At 34.3% G+C, this 24,663-nt stretch overlaps 1 protein-coding gene across 1 annotated transcript; it reads left to right on the plus strand.

The window, feature by feature from the left end:
• Positions 1-1,901: 1,901 nt before the first annotated feature.
• On the plus strand, positions 1,902-24,588 carry LOC115410161 (dnaJ homolog subfamily B member 12-like). Its single transcript, XM_030121639.1, has 9 exons — positions 1,902-2,121; positions 7,282-7,459; positions 10,176-10,321; positions 10,421-10,594; positions 10,685-10,755; positions 15,781-15,890; positions 18,497-18,669; positions 23,409-23,550; positions 23,645-24,588. The coding sequence occupies exons 1-8, from the start codon at positions 1,989-1,991 to the stop codon at positions 23,528-23,530; spliced, it is 1,107 nt and encodes a 368-aa protein (XP_029977499.1). The 5' UTR covers positions 1,902-1,988; the 3' UTR covers positions 23,531-23,550; positions 23,645-24,588.
• Positions 24,589-24,663: the final 75 nt, after the last annotated feature.

The raw sequence follows: 24,663 nt of genomic DNA on the forward strand, positions 1-24,663 counted from the left end.
ACATTATAATATGTAGATACGAACATATTTGAATAATAATGGCATTTTCAACCCGCAAGGCATCCAAGGCAAAGCAACCATCTTAAAATTAAAGGTAAACACTATTCTAAATTAAACTTAAAACCTTAAATTACTAAGTAATCCTGAAACATTTGATTCATTTGTCAAACCACCAGGAAAGACACAGCAGACCCATATGATAAATAGGGGAATATTAATACCTATGAAACTTCTATGATAGCTAATTGAAGGTTTCATAAAAATAACTGTCTGCTAACACTTCTCCTTTTTTATGATTTTTTTTGTGTGTGTGTGTGTGTGTGTCTAAAGAATGTAAGAGACATCTAAAAATGTAGATTTACGGGGAACAGTAAACATTAAATATTAGCTTAATGGGTGAAATGTAAAGATCTGGCATCATATTGGCAGTTTTGTTAAATGATCAAATACAAAAGTGTACAAAGAAAGTCTTCAATTGACAACAAATAAGCCTGACTTAAAGGTTCAGACTGTAGTGTAGTGACATCTAGTGGTGAAGTTTCATATTGCAACTCTTATTATTAGTTTGGTGTCATTTAAGCCAAAGATGAGTCACAATCAGGGGGGAAACAAAATAATTGGAAAATATAATGCATAAAATAAAATAAAATAAACAGAAATATAAATCGACCTGATGCCACTTCAAGAGACAGAAGCTTCTGTGGTGCATCAGTGATCAGCTGTCAATCACATAGTTAACCTGCTGAAACATCTTTCACCTGTGATTAAAACTTCCCCTCAACTCAGCTCAAAACAGAGTCTAAAGAAGGGTGTAAAAATAACCAAAAAACCTCTGTATTTACTTGCTGTAGATTTGGGGACGGGGTCTCACTAAATAGTAACTTCAGTTTTTGTTGTGTGTGTCTAAGGCTGTGCACATTATTTACTGAATTTTTGTTGTGTTTTGCAGTCTCCTCTTTTTGTGTGTTTTTTTTTTTGGTAAATTTTCCATGAATATTTGATGATGTACAGAAGCTGATAAAGGTTTCCTGAAGGGAAAGAAAGATGATGATAGGAAAACAAAACTGTGCTGTGAATGAGTGTACTTTTTGTTGGTAAGGCAAGGCAAGGCAGGTTTATTTTTATAGCACATTTCATGTACAAGACAATTCAAAGTGCTTTACATAAAACATTAAAAGCATTACCGCAGAAGCAATAAAAAATATAGGCATAAGAAAAACAAACAAGCAAATCAAAACAAAATTAGGTAAATAGATAAAACAGATAAAACAGATAAAAACTTTAAGCTTAAAAGATTACAAACTCTACTCAAAAGCAGCTGAGAACAGGTGGGTCTTTAACCTGGATTTAAACAAAACCTTAAGAGATTGAATGATTGTTGACTGCCTTTAAAGGGCATTTTAGAGGTAAACCATTAATTATTAAAACAACAACAATAATACATACATACATACACACATATATATATATATATACATATACACACACATACACATATATGCATATATACATACATACATACATACACACACACATACACAGATATACACACATACATACATACACACACACACACGCATACATACACACACACACACACACACACACACACACACATACATACATACATACATACATACATACATACATACATACATACATACATACATACATACATACATGTATGTTACCACACCAGTAAAAGTGTTAAATCAGATTTTCCAAGTCTCTTAAAACACAGGATTTGTCTCCATCTAGTGTTCGGATCAGATAGCGCAGATCTCATCCCTTATCCATTTGAGCAGTGTGAGCAGGCCTTCACACTGCTTCTGACAGCTCCCCACACACCAAAATCTGTTTTCACACCCTGATACATCCTGTCATCACCTGACATCTGTCACTCATGTCGTTTGCAGCATTCCTGTGACGTCATCACCCTGCGCCTGTATTTACTTCAGGTCCAGTTATCCGCCGCTGCAGCTGCAGTAATGGAAGTAAACAGGGACGAAGCGGAGCGCTGCATTGACATTGCGACCGAGGCGTTGACCAACGACCAGCCCGAGAAGGCGCAGAGGTTCCTGGATAAGGCGCAGAGACTTTTCCCGACAGAAAAAGCGAAAGGTAAGAGGAGATAACCGAGAGGCGTAGCATCACCTGCAGCAGCATCACCTGCATCTGGATGAGGTCTGCAGGACGGGGCCTCTGGTAGCACAGCAGATACCCGGCCCAGATGAACTTCACATGGACTAGGACCATGATCTGTCTGCTCAATATCAAATATTATTATAAAACATGTTAAATGTCTGCTATAGTATGTTTCTGTGTAATTTCACTGGCTATATTAGTCCCTGTTATGTAACTGCAGTCAACACTGTGGAACTATATTTACAACATCTCATGCTCCATCTGAGTATTTTTTATACTTTATTACAATGCAACTGATTTTATCTATCTATCTATCTATCTATCTATCTATCTATCTATCTATCTATCTATCTATCTATCTATCTATCTATTTCATGTTGTTCATATTTGTTCAGGTTATTCACATGTTTTGTCAAAGGTTTATTTATTTATTTTATTTGCACAAAATAAAAACAGCAATAGAAAAAACAACAACATTTAAACAAGTAACAAAATTGTGCAGGAGAGGTTAGAAGCCAAAAAGAAGGCTTATATGAATACCTCCCCCAAAAAGAACAATACACACACAAAAAAAAAAGAATTAAAAAATACAATATAACTGAAATAATAAACTACAGTAAAAACAATAAAAAATGTAATCCACATTACAAATCATCAAATACAAATCAAGTAATACACAGCCTTACATTTTTTCATGAATTACAGTCCTTTTCAGATGCTTTTTAAACAATGATAAAGTAGATGTTGACTGAAGTTCAGGTTGTAGATTATTCCACAGATTTGGTCCACGATATTTCAGAGAATACTGACAGACTGAAGTTCGGCAGTACGTAAGATAAAATTTGCTTGAAAATCGTGTCGGAAAGTTGTGAATAACAGAAGACAACATAAAGAAATTGTGAAAAACTTTAGGAAGAATATGAGTTAAGTGAACATATTTGTACATGGAGACACAGGTCTGGTAAACGTTCACATCCAAAACTGAGAGAAGATTGAATTTTTTGAAAAGAGGAGCAGATGAGTCGAGTCTCTTAGAAAAACTGATCATTCTTAAAAATTTCTTTTGAATTAAGAGAATCTTATTGAGATATGTGGGACAGGTTGCCGCCCAAACAGTATTGCAATAAATAATGTAAGGACTCATATACATATTAGGTTATTTTATACATATAAATATTTTCATAATGAAATCTTATTTATCTGCAATAGTTTGGGATCAATAAAGTCTATCTGTTAGGGATGTCTGATAATATCGGCCAACCAATATTATCGGCTCGATATTGGCATAAAAATGTAATATCGGTGAATATCGTTATCGGTTTTTTTGCCTATCATTAAAACTGATAAAATAATGCCTTGATTTCACCAGCATTAACCGACACGTAAATGAAGCATTGTTTGTAGCTGAAAGAAATGTGCAGTTTTCAAAATTGTACAGTAGAGTTGCCACACTGTAATAGACTCATGGAGGGAGGAGAGGAAATAAATAAATATGACATTTTTTCCACAACTTAAGTTGAAGTATGTATTCTTTGTACAGACAGTGTTTACATTTTGAAAGCCTTGTTGCATTTGAGAATGCATCCAGTGGGCCATCACAATAAAATTAGGCATGATGTGTTAATTCAGGAGATATGTGATGTTACCTAAAATTAGTTTAATATCCCACATATATCGGCAGCAGTATTGGTAGATATCGAAATCGGAAATTAAGCGTTGCGCAATATCGGCATATCGGTTTTTGGCCAAAAAAAAGCCAATATCGGACATCCCTACTGTCTATCTGTCTGTCTGTCTGTCTGTCTGTCTGTGTCTGTCTAGTCCAATTCTACACCTGTTTTGCAGAATCAAACTATGAATTTTCACACTATATTTGTACAAATCTGAGGTTCTTGTACTTTATCAAAAATATTACTATTTAAAGCATCTTTACACTTCTAATGCACTGTATATCAAAAGGGAAATATAGTACACATTACTCCATTACATTTGTCTGTCATATTTAGTTAGTGTCCAGATTAGAGGTTTTATTCCTCTACCTCTTCATCCAAAACCAAGAATCTTTAAATACAAAAATAAAAAAATACAAAAATAAAAAATATAAATAAAAAAAACTGCAAATGCATTTTTGTTTTTAATACTATTAACATATTTTTGCTGTATATTCCAGTTATACATATATTACTGCAAAGACTGAGGAATACATACAAGCATTTCAGAAAAAATCTAAATATTGTAGGAGCTACAGTTGCAGAAAAAATTATTAGACCACCCTTGTGTTCTTCAGTTTCTTGTTAATTTTAATGCATGGTACAACTAAAGGTACATTTGTTTGGACAAATATCATGATAACAACAAAAATAGCTCATAGAAGTTTAATTTCAGAGCTGATATCTATCCATTTTCCATGGTTTTCTTGATAATAACCAAAATCACTTCAGTTCTTACATCAATATCTATGGCATTGTACTGACAAAAACAGTGCTTTTAGGCATTCCATGTTTTCTTTTCTGTCTGTTTTAGTCACATGATACACACAGGAGTTAGTACTTGAATGCATAACCATTGTTTTTGATGACTTTTGATGGTCTAATAATTTTTTTCACAACTGTATGTTGATTTTGACTGTTGGTCATAAACTGAAGGATGAAATGTTCTGTTATTGGTTGGCTCGACTCTTCAAAGATGGGAGAGGACACTACAATCAATCATCTTATAGATTATGATTCATTGCTGTAGATGAAACTATCAAAACTATACACCAGACTGACGCAACCATGAATGTGTACAATGGTAAAATTCAACATACACATGAATGCAGCAATGATATATATGGAAGTTTTGCTCTTAGTTTCTAAGAAAAGCATCTGAATGCTTCCTCTAACACCATCTAAATACTGCTTCAAAACCTGTTTTTCATTGTCACTAATGAATTACAAATGGATAGATAGTAATACTCTGAGAATAGTAGCTAATGGATGAATATTTTTTGCAGTCTACAGTCGTGGAAAAAGGATTAGAGCAGGGGTATCAAACATGCGGCCCACGGGCCAAATGCGACCCGCCAAAGGGTCTAGTTCGGCCCCTGGGATGTTTTTGCCAAGTGCAAAAATTCCACAGTCTTGAATTGAATTAAGCAAAAAATTTAGCTTGAATTAAGGAAAAAATCTTGAATTAAGCAAAAAAAAAAATCTTCAATTAAGTAAATAAAATCTTCAATTAAACCAAAAAAAATTTTCAGTTAAGTAAAAAATCTTCAATTAAGCCAAAAAAAATCTCAAATTTAGCAAAAAATCTTCAATTAAGCCAAAAAAAATCTTCAATTAAGTAAAAAATCTTGAATTAAGCCAAAAAAAATCTTCAATTAGTAAAAAAATCTTGAATTAAGCAAAAAAAATCTTCAATTAAGCCAAAAAAATCTCAAATTTAGCAAAAAAATCTTGAATTAACCAAAAAAAAAAAATCTTCAATTAAGTAAAAAAATCATGAATTAAGCCAAAAAAATCTAGAATTAACAACTTAATTTTTTCTTTGTTTTAGTGTAAAAAATAACATTAAATTATGAAAATATTTACATTTACAAACTATCCTGTAACACTAAAATGTGAATAACCTTAATAAATATGAAGAACCTAAAATGTCTAAGAAAATTCAGCCCAATTTTAACAGTTTTTCTGCCTGTTCCTCAGTGTTTAGTGTCTTTGTAGATCTGATCCATAATGCACATGTAGAAATGATAAGTTGAGGAATAATATTGTTAAAATTGCACAAAATTTTCTTATGTTTTTTTTAATTAAATTTCAGTTTTTTCAGGGTTTTTTTTGGACAGTTTATAAAAGTAAGTATTTTCATAATTTAATGGGGGTTTTTTTACACTAAAACAAAGACAAAAATTTGGAGTTGTCATTATTTACAGGTTATTATATTATTTTTCTGGTCCGGCCCACTTCAGATCAAATTTAGCTGAATATGGCCCCTGAACTAAAATGAGTTTGACACCCCTGGATTAGCGCATCAAAAGTCATCAAAAACAATGGTTATACAATCAAGTACTAACTCCTGTGTGTATCATGTGACTAAAACAGACAGAAAAGAAAACATGGAATGCCTAAAGGCGCTGTTTTTGGCAGTACAATGCCATCGCTATTTATGTAAGAACTTAAGTGTTTCCACATGACTGCATTGTGATGTCGAATTGACAAAAAGCCACTTATGAGCTATTTTATACATGCTATTGAAAATACACAGTACAGTGCAAATAGGTTTGTTGCTTTTGCAGGATTGAAATGAAAAAAATTTATTTATTTCTCATTCTTTTTTCCTCAGATACATAAAAAATACAGGAATTACAGTCGCGGAAAAAATGATTAGACCATCAAAAGTCATCAACATCAACAACATCAACAATGGTTATGCAATCCAGTACTAACCTCTGTGTGTATCATGTGACTAAAACAGACAGAAAAGAAAACATGGAATGCTTAAAAGCACTGTTTTTGTCAGTACAATGCCATAGATATTAAAGTAAGAACTGAGGTGATTTTGGTTATTATCAAGAAAACTGTGGAAAATGGATAGATATCAGCTCTGAAATTGAACTTATATGGGCTATTTTTGTTGTTATCATGATATTTGTCCAAACAAATGTACCTTTAGTTTTACCAGGCATTAAAATGAACAAGAAATTGAAGAAAACAAGGGTGGTCTAATCATATTTTCTGCGACTATATGTGGAAGTTTTCACAGTATGCTCTTTATTTTTAAGAAAAGCATCTGAATATTTCCTCTAACACTGTCTAAATACTGCTTCAAAACTTACTTTTCATTGTCACTAATGAATTACAAATGTATAAATAGTGATATTCTGAGATTAGTATCTAATGGAAGAATATTTTTTCATTGTATTAGTTAATCACTTAGTCTTAGGCTTGTCAGAAAATACAAAAACAGCTCTCACAAGTGCTGAACCACAACAGAACCACTGTTGTTGTCTCTGGAATGGTTTAAGTCTACTTATTAAATATTTAGTTGTGATGCACAGCTAAGTAGAGGCCCGTGATTGTAAGTCAAGGTTAATGTAGTTGTGATTGTTTGTCGGACACTGCATTCACAACAGTGTTATTTTTCTTTTCATAGCGCTGCAGGATCTGATAGCAAGAAATGGCTTCAAACCCAGACATGGCGGCCACTCACATTTCAACGGGACACCGGGGCCGAGGCAGCGGCAGACCACCTGTCAAGAAACCAGACATGAAGAAAAGCCATCAGAAAACCTCAAACCCTACACTGCAGATCAACTGGAGGCTGTGCAGAGGTGGGTTAGACTGATGGATGCCGTGGTAAGGAAGTAAGCCTACTTAATAGAGGGTTTGTAGATTTTTTCCCTTTCAGAATTGCATACTTTCTCAGACTTCACAGTACATTTTTCAGTCAGACATAGAACAAATGAAGACCCTGTTGCTAAAAGTTCTGAAGTCAATTCAAACTGAACATATAAACATGTTGTATATATACATGTTGTTTAGATAAGTCCATCCTATACATATTTTTAACAGAAGTTTTGTGACCTCAGTACTTTTAGCACCAGGGTCTTCAAATAGTCAGATATCTATTACACTGGGTTACAAAAAAATGTTTTTTGCAAGTTGTCTAGGTTTTTTCAACTGAATTAGGACCATTTTGCACCGCTAAATCCAAAAATGACATCTGTTTTTCTCAGGTCAGATTTTTTTTTGCTAGTTTGATTTTGAAAAACTTGATCTTCTCACAAAATTGATTACATTTTTGTGACTTTATCAGTTGATTTTTTATATAGTTCTCACCCAAAATAGGTTTTAAGAGAAAAAAAATCATTTTCTAACAGGATTCCTGTTAGGTACAATGGTGTATTCACCGCAGATGTAGCAGAATACGTCAGGCTTATTTTTGCAAGATCTTCTAGTCGAAGCCATTTCATTCACCTGTAATATTAAAAAAACATTAATCATAAATTGGCAAAAGTAAAACCTTCAGAACTCATTTATTGCAAGAAATATGAAATAATTTTGTGTCATATGATGTGAAAATGCCCATAAATGTAAGCAAAAATGTTAAAAAGCCAATATGTATTATAGTTGAGAAAGTTGACCTGATTGAGCAAAATTAATGTGATTTTTGGATTCAGCACACCAAAATTATCCTAAATCAGCTCAAAAAACTAAAGCAATAAATTTGTTGTTGACCAGTGTTATTAAAGTGAATTCTTATAAATCAGACATTTCTGATCATTTAATGAGTCTTATTGGATGAAACACATGTTGACTTTGGATGCAGAGGACAGTTTGACAAGTGCACATGTTAGAGGTGTTAAAATTTAGCTTTTACTTCTTATTTGGAATCTTTAGTGGATTCAACACCATTAACACTTTTATTATGCACTTTATTCTGCTCAGCTGCTATGGAATGTCTTTTAAATGATCAATGGTAAATGCACTGCACTTACATAGCGCATTTTATACACCTTCATGGTTTACAAGGCCTCACATTCACCCATTCACACTCACCCATAGGCCATGCAAGGCGCTGCCAAGGACACTGACATATGGACAGTCGGAGACAGGATTCGAATCGCCGACCCTTTGGTCATTGGGCTCTACCAACTGAGCCACAGTTTAGCCTGATGTTTTATGGGCTTGTGTTATTGTCTGTTTCCCTGTTTTTATCCTGGTGTATGTATTAGGGCTGAACGATATGGACAAAATTTCAAATCTCGATAGTCATGCCAGATATCTCGATATCAATACGATATGATATGACTACGGGTTCGGTGAAAACCAAGCATTTTTCAGAAAAATACAAACATGATAATACAAAAGAATCTGGAAAGTGCAGTTTTATTTAGAAGAACTCACTGCCAGTCATCAACATTAACATAAAGTATGAATAAATGAAATTTGTTGTGACTTCCAGAGCTGTACATGCAGGGCAAGCGCGGCGGAAATCTATATCGTTCATATCGTTGCTTTTTCGATATTAATATCTTGAATGTTCATATCTAGATATCGATATGATAACGATATATCTTTCAGCCCTAGTATGTATGACATTTTATTACCTCCGCCAAGGAGGTTATGTTTTCATCGGGGTTTGTCTGTTCATCGGTTTGTTTTTTCTTTGTTTGTCTGTTAACAAGATAACTCAAAAAGTTATTGACGGATTTTGATGAAATTTTCAGGAAATGTTGATACTGACACAAGGAACAAATGATTAAATTTTGGTGGTGATCGGGGGGGGGGTAGATCTGCCTTGGCGGTGGTCTGCGCTCTCCGAGTGCTTTTCTAGTTTATTTTATTTTAACCTTTTATTAACATTTTATTCTAAACTGTAAATCACTTTGGGATTTTATCTGTGAAAAGTGCTATATAAAGAAAATTTACTTACTTACTAAATTGGGGCGGCAATAATAGATAGTGATTAATTCCTTTCAGTCAGGAAAATTCATGTGGAAGATACCACATAAATAACTGTAGGTCTTTAAGGGGTCATTTTCTTCCTGCTGTAAAAATTAAGTATCATAAAAATGTATTTAAGGTTATTGTTTGCACATGTTTTGCATCATACTTTAATACTGAGTCTGGTGTCGATTTAAGCTGAAAAATTGCACTAGTAATACCCATTTATTTCCACAAATAACAGTTGTAGATGTTAAAATAATGATATATTTAGCTTCAGTTTTCTCTGTTTTGATGAAATTACCTTTGAATTAACAAATGACTTTTATGAATATCTACATAAAGAGTAAATTCAATATAAGAAAATACTTGATTTCCACTGAAAAAAGCGAAATGCAGAGGATAATAGTAAGTCACTAAAGAAATGTTATTGCAGAGGGAAAATTCATACAGGAGTCACCACAGAAATAGTTCTAGGTCTTTAAGGGTTAAAACCAACATACCTGTCCATTCTGTAAATCACACTAGTTCATACTTTCTACACTATGTAGGAACTCTAACAATAGCAGCTAATATTAAGATGATGCTTTGTTTGTGCAGGATAAAACAGTGTAAAGACTTCTATGAAATCCTCGGGGTCCAGAAAGACGCCCCTGAAGATGAGCTTAAAAGATCATACAGAAAACTCGCTTTGAAGTTCCATCCAGACAAGAATCACGCTCCAGGTGCAACAGAAGCTTTCAAAGGTAAATTTACCAGCACTTCACTAATGTGTTGTGTTTAAATGAATGTGTATCTTTAAAGTTTATGATGTGTATTTCATGATCTGTGTGTGTTTTGTGCAGCCATTGGAAATGCATATGCTGTCCTGAGTAACGCCAACAAAAGAAGACAATACGATCAGTGTGGCGAGGAGAGGAGACATCCTTCGAGACAAGGCCAGGACGATGGAAACTTCGAGGCTGACATCTCACCTGAAGACCTTTTTAATATGTTCTTTGGAGGCGGATATCCAGCAAGTTAGCATCCAGATTTTTGGATTTTTATATCAGGATTCATGTCGCTTTTCTATTTCATTCATTGTGGTTCTGATGTGTGTGTTAATCTAGGTAATGGTCATGCATACACCAATGGGAGGATGCGATACCAAAGAGCAGAAAGAAGAGAGCAACAGCGAGACGTAAGCTTGACAACACATGGTTATTATTAGAGCTACTGCACATTATAGGTCTACCTGCAGGGGGAGACATTTAGTCATTTTTAATCCCATTTATGAGGGGATGTTGAGGGGTTTATACACAACTCATTTTGTCTGGTGGAGGAATACGGCTTTTGTTACTCTATATCGATGCCAAAAAAACAGAAAATGACCAAAATTAACAATGTACAGTACTGTGCAAGAGTTTAGGTAGGCGTTATCTTTGTTGTTTTTTCAGGATTATGATGGGTACATGTCCTTATTTCTAAAAAAAAAAGTGCAAATGCATTTTTGTTTTTAATATTATTAACATATTTGCTGTATATTCCACTTGTACATATATTACTGCAAAGACTGAGAAATGCATATGTGTCATCAAGCATTTCAGAAAAAAATCTAAATATTGTAGGAACTACAGTCACAGAAAAAAATATTAGACCACCCTTGTTTTCTTCAATTTCTTGTTCTTTTTAATGCCTGGTACAACTAAAGGTACATTTGTTTGGACAAATATAATGATAACAATAAAAATAGCTCACAATAGTTTAATTTCCGAGCTGATATCTATCCATTTTCCATGGTTTTCTTGATAATAACCAAAATCAATTTATCTGTGTTCACATGACCAAAGCAGCTGCGGGCTTTTCATTATAACATTTAAGATGCGTTACAAACGTCATAGCTCGGCGAATGAAAACCAGTTTGTTTTTGACGGCTGATGAAACTGTTGTAACATGTTGGCTTCTGTTTGGTCTCCATCGCTTTGATGAAAAACTCTGACATGAACTCCTCGTGTGGATTCAGTTCGGTTGCACGGTGTTGTGCGAGGTTTTCTCCTCCACCTTTTCAAAATGACTAATTGTGGATTATTTTGATTATTTTTGTTAATAATTAGGATCAGCAGCTTTTAATATCTAAAGCCAGAAAAACAAAATATCTGTGTGGAGCTACAAGATATTATACTTTAGCCCTTTAAATGCAGCAACTATATAACATAGGCCTACAGTTGCAGAAAAAATTACGAGATCACCTTTGTTTTCTTAAGTTTCTTGTTCATTTTAATGCCTGGTACAACTAAAGGTACATTTGTTTGGACAAATATAATGATAACAACAGAAATAGCTCATAACAGTTTAATTTTAGAGCTGATATCTATCCATTTTCCATGGTTTTCTTGATAATCAACATCACTTCAGTTCTTACATCAATATCTACGGCATTGTACTGACAAAAACAGTGCTTTTAGGCATTCCATGTTTTCTTTTCTGTCTGTTTTAGTCACATGATACACACAGGAGTTAGTACTTGATTGCATAACTATTGTTTTTGATAACTTGTGATGGTCTAATAATTTTTTCCGTGGCTGTATATGGGATCATATGAACAGAGAAGAGGATAAAAGACCATGAAAGCCTTTAGGTCATTCTGAATGTGTGTAATGTAACACAAGATTACACTGGTCTACAAGTAAAATGTTTCCAGAATAAAAACAGTTAGATTTTTAGCTATTTTTAGTCACTAATAAAGAAAAATTAAGTCAAAAGTACCAGTTGGTTGTAGTTTCTAAGGTAGTCTTGGGTGAAAAAGTGAAATTCTGAGAATTAACCCTTTCATGCATTGTGGACACTAGAGTGGACAGTTATTCTCCAGCTGTTCTCTTGTATATTCATAGGTTTTGTTGTTTTAATTCCATATGAGCCAACACAGTGGACACTTATGCAGCATCCCATAATACACTGTAATTCCTACCATTACTATAACTTTGCTGTTCTTGATAAACCTGATCTGCAGTAACATGTTTAAGTGTAAATCAGTTGTTATTTGTTAGACAAAAAGAGTTGTTTTTTGCATATTATATGAGGTAATAACTAGCATTAGAGTATGGTAAAATGTGAGAAAACATCAAATCAGCAGCCTTAAAAATGTTTTTATTTCATTGTTTTCATTTTACTTTCTGATATTAGGTTTTAAATACATATTTCTTTACTTAACAAATTAAATGCATGGACATTTTTGTAACTCCGTGAAAAAAAAAAAACTCGATCGCAACTTCTTTTTTTTTATGCCTAAGGAGGTATAAAAACACTCCAGAAAAAAAAATCTTGACTAAGGTTCTCATAATTCATGCATGAAAGGGTTAATAAAAGAATGGGTTTTATTCCAAAAGAATATTTGTCTCAGAACAAGATCTACTTCAAAACAGTGTCTGCACATTAAAATACATTCACTGTTTCCATATTCACTACAGAGCCTCTGAATATCCAAATGGGTCATATCTGATGATCATGAAAAGATGACAAACTGTATTTTAAACCAAATATTTAAATGTACTGATAGAATTAATGGATCAACAGGTATTAAACATTTACTGGTAGATTTTTGGGTCTTTATGGGTTAAGTAAAATAAAACACACATGAATACAATGCTGCAAATAGTGAAAACCCTAGAAATTATACGATTAAAAAACTATTAAACAATACACCGTCTTTAACTTACAACAGACGGACAAATTTTAAAACCCTTAGATGCAGAGGAAACTCGTTCCAGTGTTTGTTGGCCATACGAGTGTATAAAAACGTGATCGTGCCCGTGCTTTAACCTTAGCTCTCAGAACAAACAGTCAGTTGACCAGACGGATCTCAATGAAATGAGTGGGTTTAAAAGGTCACAGAGATAGGCTGGAGGGTGTCCATGGAATGATTTATAGGCAAACGATAAAGTCATCACATGAATCCTGAAACGTGTAGGGAGCCAGTGGAGGGAGGTCAGTGTCTGCGAAACAGGCTCTTGCTTGTATTTTGCCGTTAAAAGACGAGTTTCAGATGTCTGGACCAACGTCAAAAGGGCAGTAGTCAGTCAGGTGGGGATAAAAGTCTGGAAAAATCAGCAAAATGACAAGAAAGACTTGACCTTAGATAAAAAGTCAGCTGAAAAAAGCCTGATTTGATCACTTAGTTTATGTTTGACTCTTATTAATAATAATAATAATAATAATAATTTTATTTATATAGCATCTTTAAAAACTGATTTTACAAAGTGCTTTGATAAAGCAGGATGTCCAGGAGTCAAAATAACAACGGACAGCCAAAAAGGAGGACAGAATGAAATAAAACAAGACACAAGCAAAGACTAAAACACAACACAGTAAAAGTGGTAAGAACAGCAAACTAGAAAAACATGACACTCTGAATAAATTGAAATATATTAGATTAAGTAGAGAGGGCAGAGATTACAGAGACATAACATGATGCTGTCGAATCAGTATAAAAATGAAGGCGTGGAATAAGACAACATCATGTATGTCAATATAAGTGAATATCCAAAAAAGGGTCAAATTAAATATTAAATATTCAGACATTAAGAAGAGACAATATCACATAAAGGCAAGTCTATAAAAACGTATTTTAAGAAGTGAGTTAAAAGATGTCACTGATTCTGCAAGCCTTGTGTCCTCTTATATCAAAATACAGTGAGTTTTAACTGCTTTAGTCCCTCTATCTAATTATGAATAGAATAGAATAGAATAGAATAGAATAGAATAGAATAGAATAGAATAGAATAGAATAGAATAGAATAGAACAGCTTTTATTGTCATTTTGTGTACGATGAAATGAGTGCTACTCCACTCAGTGCAACAATATAAATAAAAAATCAAAAAATAAGAGTAGAGTGAATAGAAATTACACAATCTAAAAATAAGATAAGAAAATAGAATTTTAAAAAATTACGAAAGTACAATAAGAATAGAGCTAAAGTAGAATAAAAATAAAAAATAGACAAAATATGAATAGACACAATATCTATGAAAACGGCATGTATATCTATGAACGCAAGTCTATATAATAATAGTGCATTTATTTTTTTGAGAAAATATTGAATAAATATTGCCTTGTTGCACGAACAGATGATTATTGCACGACTTATTGCACATAATTCACATTGTACAGGGTTATTGCATATTATTGATAAGATAAGATAATATCCGATAAAATATACTTTATTGTCCCTGGGGGGAAATTCCTCGTGGGCAATAGTGCAAGGGGGCTGCAACACCACACAGAAAACACAGTATAAACAAGAAGACATCTCAGCGCACACACATAACTATAAATAACACTGGAGACACATGACAGCAGTAAATAACACCAACCATATACTATGACATGGCATATTGATGCATGGGACAGTAAACAGCACCAGTAGATAAATAAATAAATAAAACTATTGCACAACCCTAAATCCATACCAAAATATATAACTACATCACAAGAATTAAAAGCCAATGTGATTAAAAATATTATCCATAAAAGATGAGACACCACTGTCAATAAATAGGGATAAAATGGAGGTACAACCAAGGTTTTTATCGTTAACGAAAACTAACGAAATGACGAAAACTAGAATTGTAAAAACATTTTCGGTAACTGAAATAAATAAAAACTACAATTAAAAGAAAAAAATGATAATTAACTGAAACTGTATTGTGTGTTTACAAAACTAACTAAAACGTATAAAAATTCTGGATAAAATTCCCTTTGTTTTCGTCTTTGTCAACGTCGGACTGATATAAAATTTATTTCCCTCAAGCAATATTTGCTGCTGGCACCATATGATATTTAACGGTCCATCACTTCTTGTCACTTGTGGTTTCCAGTCATCTTCTGGTCCCCACTCTACCATGAAACATGTAGATTAAAGTTGGGAGAAAGCAGCAGAGTCTTGTATGGGATTTATTTGAATTTGACAGTGAAGAAGATAAAAAAATATAAAGAAACTAAAACTAAGCATTTAGAAAATAGCGAAAACTAATAAAAACTAGCAAACCTGCTCTAAAAACTAATTAAAACTAACAGAATTAGAGAAAAAAAAGTCAAAACTAAATAAAACTAAACTATAATGAAAAATCCAAAACCATTATAACCTTGGGTATAACACATAAGAAAATAAGAAAAACTGAAAAAGAAACCAAATCCTGTTGTTCCAGTGTTGTCTTTGCTCTTTTTCAGGGAGGCCTGGCCCTCTTCGTACAGGTCATGCCCATCCTCATCCTGGTCATCGTGTCGGCGCTCAGTCAGATCATGGTGAATAGCCCCGCCTACAGCCTCAGCTTCAGGCCGTGAGTGTGATTCCTAACGTTAAATAACACCAAAAACCTGCACTTCTGCCAGTGTGTGGGAAGCAGCAACAAAAGGATTACCTTCACATTACATAAGTAGCAGTATAATCCAGCCCCGTGTTGATTCAACAATCAGTGCATTGTTACATTTCATAGCCATGTTGTTGCATGCTTCATAGATTTTCATTACTGTTAATTATTTACTAAGTTAAGAGGGTTGGATCACAGTCTGTTTCCCTCTGGCCCCTGTACCTGTCCAGACTCCAGCGGAATTGTGTAATGTGGTGAAATTCAGTCTGAAAATCTTAGGATTTAGCTTTTGGGAAAAACAAGTTAGTACCATAATGTTTAATACCACAAACAGATAGGGATGTAACAATATGAAAATTTCATATCATGGTTATTGTGACCAAAATTATTGTATTATTACAGTTATCAATATTATCGCGGTATTGTTGAAATTATGCTCAAAATGTTCAAAAAGTACTAATACAAAAAAAATTACAAATCAAACAGGAGAAGGATTACAATTTGATTCCTATAGTTCAGGATGCATATATAAAAAAAAAGACAATAAAAAGTTGGTCTCAAGGATATATGGAAGTATACAGGGTGGGGAAGCAAAATTTACAATGAACATTTAGTTGTTTTTTCTCAGCAGGCACTACGTCAATTGTTTTGAAACCAAACATATATTGATGTCATAATCATACCTAACACTATTATCCATACCTTGTCAGAAACTTTTGCCCATATGAGTAATCAGGAAAGCAAACGTCAAAGAGTGTGTGATTTGCTGAATGCACTCGTCACACCAAAGGAGATTTCAAAAATAGTTGGAGTGTCCATAAAGACTGTTTATAATGTTGATATATACAGCATATACAGATTCACTGCCTCTTGTTGACAATCAGGGCTTCTACAGGCAGGTTCTGTTGATCAGGTGTGAGTGGATCCACCTGTGTTCCCACCACAGCTGAGGGTTATTGTCCTGAGTGGAATTGGATATAAGGAGGCTCAAACTCAGTGTTCTGTTTGGTTGTGACCTCTGAGGAGTCAACAGTTCTACTGTGATCTCCTCATATTGCCCTTAAAAGGAAAGCTCAGCATTGCATTTTGGATTCACCCCCCCCTCCCCCCATTCATTTGATTTCCACTTAAGTTAGTTGTTGGTTTTGTGGGTGTAAGGACTTTTTTTTTTTTTTGTCTGTCATTTTGATAGATTTAGTGGGTGGGGAGGGTCTCTACACAAACTACCTTTTAGAACCCTTTTTGGCCCATATTTGAATAGTGTTTTTGTTTCCTGTAGTTCTACCCCAAGCCTTCACTTAAGCTACATTCAGACTCCAGGCAAATGTGGCCCAAATCTGATTTTTTTTTTTTTTTGCCCATATGTGACCTGTATCTGATCTGTTAAAGACAGTTTGAACAGCACTAATCTATTTTTTTTTTCAAATCCAACTCAGGCCACTTTCATATGTAGTCCTAAATCCGACACATATCTGTTATTTTGCAATGCGCTTTCAGTCTGAACAGCCAGGTCGCATTTATCTGACCTTTACGTCAGTGAAATGCGACAAAAGTCACAATTCTGCATCCCAGGAGGAGGCAAAACAGCAGGAAAAACATACTTCCGTAAACACAGTGCGCGTCTGCATGGTCACGTATTATGTCAGGACCTCTTTTGCACATGCGGGTCACTTCAGGGTCGCATTCAGTTCATACTCAAATCTGTCTCTGTCTGTTTGTGCACTTTTTAAATTTTTTTTTTACAAATTTTTTAAAAATGTTTCAAAATATTGAAAGTTAATACTCAAACCTAATCTCTTGGTACTCAATGTATCAGTGAGCAGGAGGAGCTAAGTGTGATGCGACTGGGTGGGAGTATTAGTAAGCTCCGCCTACTTTTTCATTTGTTTTTCAGATTTTTGTCGACAGTCAGGGTCGCATTCAGTTCATACTGAAATCTGTCTGTCTCTTTTTGCACTTTTTTAAATTTTTTACAAATTTTTCAAAAGTTTTTCAAAATATTGAAAGTTGATGCTCAAACCTAATCTCTAGGTAGACAATGTATCAGTGAGCAGGAGGAGCTAAGTGTAATGCGACTGGGTGGGGGTATTAGTAAGCTCCGCCTACTTTTTCATTTGTTTTTCAGATTTTTGTCAACAGTGGTATTTTAAGTAGTTCAGTCTGTACCTGAGTTTCATGTTGACAAATGTAGTAATAATTTTCCTGTTTCTCTGTTCCTCCAAAATATTTTTCCCCTGATGTTTGATTAATCAGTAAGAAAAATAATATTTCCATTGCAGCCCTAGTATTTTCGGGCATGCTGTTCAGTAGATTGGACTCACTCTGTCGACTCTGTGGTTTATTGTTGGATTAAAAACCATTTTCTGCCTCTGTACTCGGTTCCAGATAATCACAGAGCTCTGTGCTGGCTCCATGTGTCTGGCCTCTCTCCACGTTTGAGACTCACTTCAGTAGTTACTGGTTTGACTCGCAGCCATATCTAGTCCTGAGTCATGTTAACAGTGCCAGACCCGTCATCCGTGAGTCGGGTTCGTCCATGTGACATCTCTCCCACGCTTTGTCCTATCTCCGTGCAGGTCAGCGGGTTATACTCAGAAGAGGCTGACGGAGAACCTGAAGGTGCCATATTATGTGGGGGAGCAGTTCTCCAGGGAATTCACCGGAGTCAATCTGAAGAATCTGGAGAGGACTGTGGAGGACGACTACATTTCCAACCTTCGCAACAACTGCTGGAAGGAGAAACAGCAAAGTATGTGCCAGTAGAAAAGAAAACAAATTAACAAACTATGCTTTTACCGTTGCCATCAAATGACAAGCAGTTCCCACATTTTGCTTTCTTTCCAAAAGTCAGATGGAAAAAAGAAACCATCTATTCTGACTAACATTTAATAGGACGAAACAATGAATTGATGGCATTTTTTATCCAAAATGTCAGAGTTCAACTCCTGCGACAGCATAATGTCCTGCAGAATCATTTCACTGCCCATTACTCAACACCATAACGCAGGAACAGAAGGGAGACTGTGACCATACGCAGCATTTGTTCAGATACACAATTCGTGACTAATCATGGGTGCCCACCTTTAAACTGAGCTGACGGAATAGATCTGATTCAAAGTGTGTGAAGCATCTGTGTTTTATACCTGAAATATTGTGTTTTGAGTATTTTGTCTCGTCATTTTTTGTCCTAAAACGCCAAATGGGTGTCTCTAAAGTACATCCTGTCACACCTGGAATTACAATCCATCTCCAAATGTGTCTCACTTCCCCACTATACATGTAAACAATCAAGATCATCTAAAGCCTTAATCCTGTAACACCAAACGTATCATATTTGATACATGAGTTTTGAAGCCCTCTACATGATCAGTGTGATATTTTTTTTCTTGAAAAACCTGATGTATACAATTAGATATTTATTATTTTTTATTTAATCTTTTATTTAACCTGGAAAAAGATCCCATTGAGATTAAGAACCTCTTTTCCAAGGGAGTCCTGGCCAAGAGACAGCATGAAACACAACACATAATTACAACATACAGTTACATGATATAGTTACAACATACAATAATTTACAGGACAAGTCAACTTATGAAAAATACATGCAAGTCATTGAGTTATTCTCTAGCACTTTGACTTTGGATTTAAAAGCATTCAGGGAAATCAGTTGTCAGTTTCCAGATACATGCAATACACAGATAATCTACCAGGGGGGAGGAATTTGTTCACCAGAGGCCTTTCCAGTGACACTACAAGATTATTAATGAGGAAGGAGGGAGAACTTTGCCAATTTTGAAAAGGAATTGCCAATTTGTTAGGCATGTTTGTGTTATATTATGATTTTGTTTGTTCAAAAATAATAATAATTGAGCATTGAGACCTGACGTATCAAATACAATACAAATTGAAACTCATACATGGAGATTGGTATTTGAAAAAAAAAAAAAAAAAAAATTCAGAGGGACCAATAAAGGCTCCAGTTTCAAAGAACTGGAATTTTCTGTCAATGATTTAATGGTTCAGGCTTTACAGGGTTAAGACACAAGCTTCATTTAATGTTTAAATGTGTTCTATGTAGTACAAATATTCCAAACTCTCACCAGTAGGAGGAAATCGTGTACCAGAACTTACTCATGACTACCAAAACCACCAACAAATCAACACTACGTATCCACAGACTATCACTCACTGAATAAAGTATAAACCTCATTGTTTATTATGGTATCATCAAGTTTTCTTCTTCAAACTAAAAGTCATAGTCACTTATTTTAACAGTCACTTATTTTGATGTGCTGCATCAGCTGATAGTTTACATTATAGCTCTGTTAGCTTAGCTGTGTTTTTAGATAGAAAACATGGTTATGATTTGTGTTGTCAATAGCCGAACTAAAGATCTGTTTGGAATCGACAGCTTGGCAAAGATAATAACATCCCACAATAACTTTATACCTTCATAAGCCTCATAATCAAACTCAGCTGTGTACAAGAAATGCTGCCATTTCTGTATCAAACTCCATTCTTTTCATTTAGAGCTGTTTCCAGTGGTGAAAACAACAACAGCAGTTCTGGCTTTTATTATTTAAAAGTTGTTTCTTAGGTTTTTTTCCATCCCATCTGGTCACTTTCTGATGCTTTGGTCAAAGACCCCATGGCGCAGGTGTCAAACATGCAGCCCGGGGGCCAAATCTGGCCCGCCAAAGGTTCTATTCTGGTCCACGGGATGAAAGAGTAAAAATTAACCTGAACAGTCCAGGTTGTCCAAATCATTTTGGTTCAGGTTCCAAATACAGACCAGTGTGATCTACAGTAAAAATAACAACATAATAACCCATAAATAATGACAACTACAAATTTTCTTTGTGGAAAATTAAGTGGGAAAAATTGAAGTGAAAAAAATAACATTACACTTTGAAAATATTAACATTTACAAAACTATTCTTTCACAATAAAATGCAAATAAATATATAAATAAAAACAAAGATGAACAACCCGAAATGTGCAATTTGAACAATATTCTGCCTGTTACTAAATGTTTTGTGCATTTATGGATCCACTGTGATCTGTAGTTGTGTTAATAATAAGAGATGTAATATTGTAGAAATTGTTCAAATTTCAGTTCCAAACTCCAAAATTTTAACAATATTCTGCCTGTTACCAAATGTTTATGTAACATTGTGTGTAATGTAAGTGTATAAATAATAAGTTGAGGCATAATATTGTTAAAATTGCAGTAATTTTTCAAATGAAATTTCAGTTTTTTCAGGTTATTCACATCTTTTTTGTAAAATGTAAATATTTTCATAATTTAATTGGGGTTTTTTGTACTAAAACAAAATTAAAAACTTGGATTTGTCATTATTTACAGGTTATTAAGTCATTATTTTACTGGACTGGCCCACTTGAGATCAAATTGGGCTAAATATGGCCCTTGAACCAAAATGAGTTTGACACCCCTGCCCCATGGTGTTAGTTTTCCTCACCATGGGAGACCTGCAGAGTGACTCACTACTCCCTCTAGTGGTCACGTAAATCCCTCGACCCATCACTGTAAATAACTCAGTTCATATCTCTATAATACAATACACTGACATCTTTGACAAAACTCTTTATTCAAAACACTCTAATGATACTATTAGGTCATTTTTGGATATTTTAGAGTAGAACTACTACAGCTCCTTTAGCCATTGTAGAATAAACACATGTCGAAATGCAAGGAAGGAAATGAAAGATTGTCATCTCAAAAGAAGGAAGTGAAAGTACAATATTTGCTTAAAGATGTAGTGTAAGTAGCACCTTATCTATGTGGCACATTTCCAAGCAAAATTGCAAAGTGCTTAAAAAAATTTTCAAAAACCCACAATACACCACATAATAATTAATTCATGCCTAATCACATTGTGAAATGAACAGCAAGGGTTTGATTTTATAAAGTTAGAAATGCATGAAACATAGTCAAACCATTTTTAAAACCTGCACAAAATGGGAATACTATAGTACAGTGTCTGATTAGAAAGGAATTTACCTAAAAAGTGAAGGCCCTTCTTAAACTTATATAGATTTAGTGTAAATAGCACCTTATCTATATGGCACAATTCCAAGCAAAATTGCGAAATGCTTAAAAAAAAAACCACAATACACCACATTAGAAGTATAATTAATTCATACATAATTATATCATGAAATGAACAGCAAGAGTTAGATTTTATAAAGTTAGAAATTCAAGAAATGCATGAATACAAAATTCAATTCCATTACATGAAACAGTTAAACCATTCTTAAAAACCTGCATAAAATGGAACTACTACAGTGCAGTATTTGACCAAAAAAAGAGACTATGTTTTTTGGACAGATACCTCAGAAATGGCTGAAAAGAGATAAACATTTAATGAATATTTTGCTGATGGCCTGTAAAAAGACTATCAACAGGAAATGCCTATTGCAGGAGAGCCCAACTTTAAATGGATGGATGGAAATCACAGTGGACATTAGTAAAAAGGAAAAGATAACGGGATTTGTTAATCACAAATTGGAGAACTGAGTCAACTATGTCACACCCTATAGCACAGGTGTCAAACATGCGGCCCAGGGGCCAAGTCTGGCCCACCAGAGGGTCCAGTCTGGCCCTTGGGAGGAATTTATGAAATGCAAAAATTACACTAAGAAATTAACAATCCTTTTAGTTCAGGTTCCACATTCAGACCAATTAAGTCTTAAGTGGGCAGGATTCAGTAAAATACTACCATAATACCATAAAAATAATGACAATTCCAAATTTTTGTCTTTGTAAATGTTTTCAGGTATTTACACTAAAACAAAGCATAATTTTGCAAAAAAAATGCGAGTAACCTGAACAAATATGAACAACCTGAAATGTCTTGAGAAGTAAGTGTGATTTTAACAATATTCTGCCTGTTATTAAATGTTTTGTGTGTTATAATGCGCATGTGTAAATGATAAACTGTAAAAATTACACTTATTTTTTCAGTTTGTTCATGTTATTCACATCTTTTGAAAGGATAGTTTGTAGATGTAAACCTTTTTATAATGTAAATTTGCTTTTTTTGCTCTAAAATAGAGAGAAGTTTGGAGTTGGCAGTATTTATATATTATTATGTAATTATTTTACTGGTTCGGCCCACTGCAGATCAAATTTAGCTGAATCGGCCCCTGAAGTAAAATGAGTTTGACACCCCTGCCGTATAGGCCTGATTGTGTTTTCACAAATCAGTGATTGTGTTGTATGGAAAAGATCGCTCCCTACTTGTACATAGTTTTTTCTCTTTTTCCTCCTTTATTTGGTTATCTGACATAAAACAAAAATATTATTCTGGTGTTTGGAGCAGACGACAGATGTATGATATATACATACGATGTACCAAATACAAATGTCTGATACTGAATGTCAGTAAAAAAAAATAAATCTAAAAAAAAGTGAATTTCCCCAAAAAGTGAAGGCCCTTCTTAAATTCTGTTTCCTGTTTCCTGCAGAAGAAGGCATGTTATACAGAGCTCGCTATTTTGGAGACACTGACCTGTACCAACGTGCTCAAAGGGCTCGAACACCAAGCTGCGCCAAACTCTCCGAGATTACAGCTTCTGCACACGGCTGAGGCTGCTGCCATATTAAGAAGTAAGCCCCTAAACTCACCATACTCCTGCTATTCAGAAATATTTGTGGCTGCATGTTCCTTACATATTTTTTTTTAAATTTTCCCCCATTTTAGATTTCCAGGATCCACACGAACAAATACTGGCTGTAAATAAATGAGCTTTAACAATGAAGACGACCCGACAGGCAACACAAACAAACCAGCACCAATGAAAATCTGGGAAAGCAAGACTCAAATCAACCACATGAAGCCCCTCCCCTTGTGGAATATTAGTATGTTGAATTAATATATTGTGTTAATATCACGTTTTCAGATTGGAAAAAGCCACTTAAAATAGCTCCCGCCAAGACATGTGTTGGATTTACTTCCCATTTTGGCTCTAATGAACGGCAGAGTTCACTTTTTTTTTCTTTTTTTTTTTTTTGCAAGAACGCAGTATGAAACCAGAACGTAGCATACTTAGATACAATCATACAGATGTAGTTTATGTAGCAGCTGATTAGACACCACTCCGAATGCTTCCTCTTTGTTTTTATGCAGTCAACAAAAAAAAAAAAAAAAAAAAATCAGAGGAGGAAGTGAGTTTGGCCATGACTCCTGATGCACATTTTTAACTTCTGAAACTATGCAGAAATAATGTGAAACCTCTGAATACCCACTCATGTTTGTCAGACACCATTAGCATCTGAGATTAGTCTTTGTTGCTCTGTATGTGTGTGAAATAAGTAAGAAACTTCCTTAAACTTTTGCCTCCTTGAATTGTATTATTATACACTAGCTTCACAATAAAAGCCAATGGAATAAGAGACGTGCCTACCCACACTGTGGGACATTAACAAGTTGTAGTTGTGAGTGTAATGTCTCTATTAACATCATCTGTCAAAGCAATCTACCATGTCACATCCTGTATATTATAGTATGCTATTTATTGTTAAATTATTTCTATTTATTTATTTAAAAAAAAACTCGACTATGACACTGGAGAAACAATAAAGATCTCGCTCACTTTTTTCCACCACGTTTTTACTCCTGGAAGAAAATAAAAACGAATGCTCAAACTGCTGTTGTGTGTGACTCATCACTCAGTGCAGAAAAAATCTCATCAGCACATTCAGTGTGTAAAAATGTTGGCG

Source organism: Sphaeramia orbicularis, chromosome 19, assembly GCF_902148855.1.
Source record: "Sphaeramia orbicularis chromosome 19, fSphaOr1.1, whole genome shotgun sequence".
Taxonomy (NCBI): domain Eukaryota; kingdom Metazoa; phylum Chordata; class Actinopteri; order Kurtiformes; family Apogonidae; genus Sphaeramia; species Sphaeramia orbicularis.

What these genes read in the sequence shown, in the direction of transcription:
- LOC115410161 (XM_030121639.1), top strand. Translation starts at nt 1,989, where the DNA reads ATGGAAGTAAACAGGGACGAAGCGGAGCGCTGCATTGACATTGCGACC. An exon ending in GAAGAGAGCAACAGCGAGAC is followed by an intron (nt 10,756 to 15,780) that starts GTAAGCTTGACA and finishes GCTCTTTTTCAG; the next exon opens with GGAGGCCTGGCCCTCTTCGT. An exon ending in TACAGCCTCAGCTTCAGGCC is followed by an intron (nt 15,891 to 18,496) that starts GTGAGTGTGATT and finishes ATCTCCGTGCAG; the next exon opens with GTCAGCGGGTTATACTCAGA.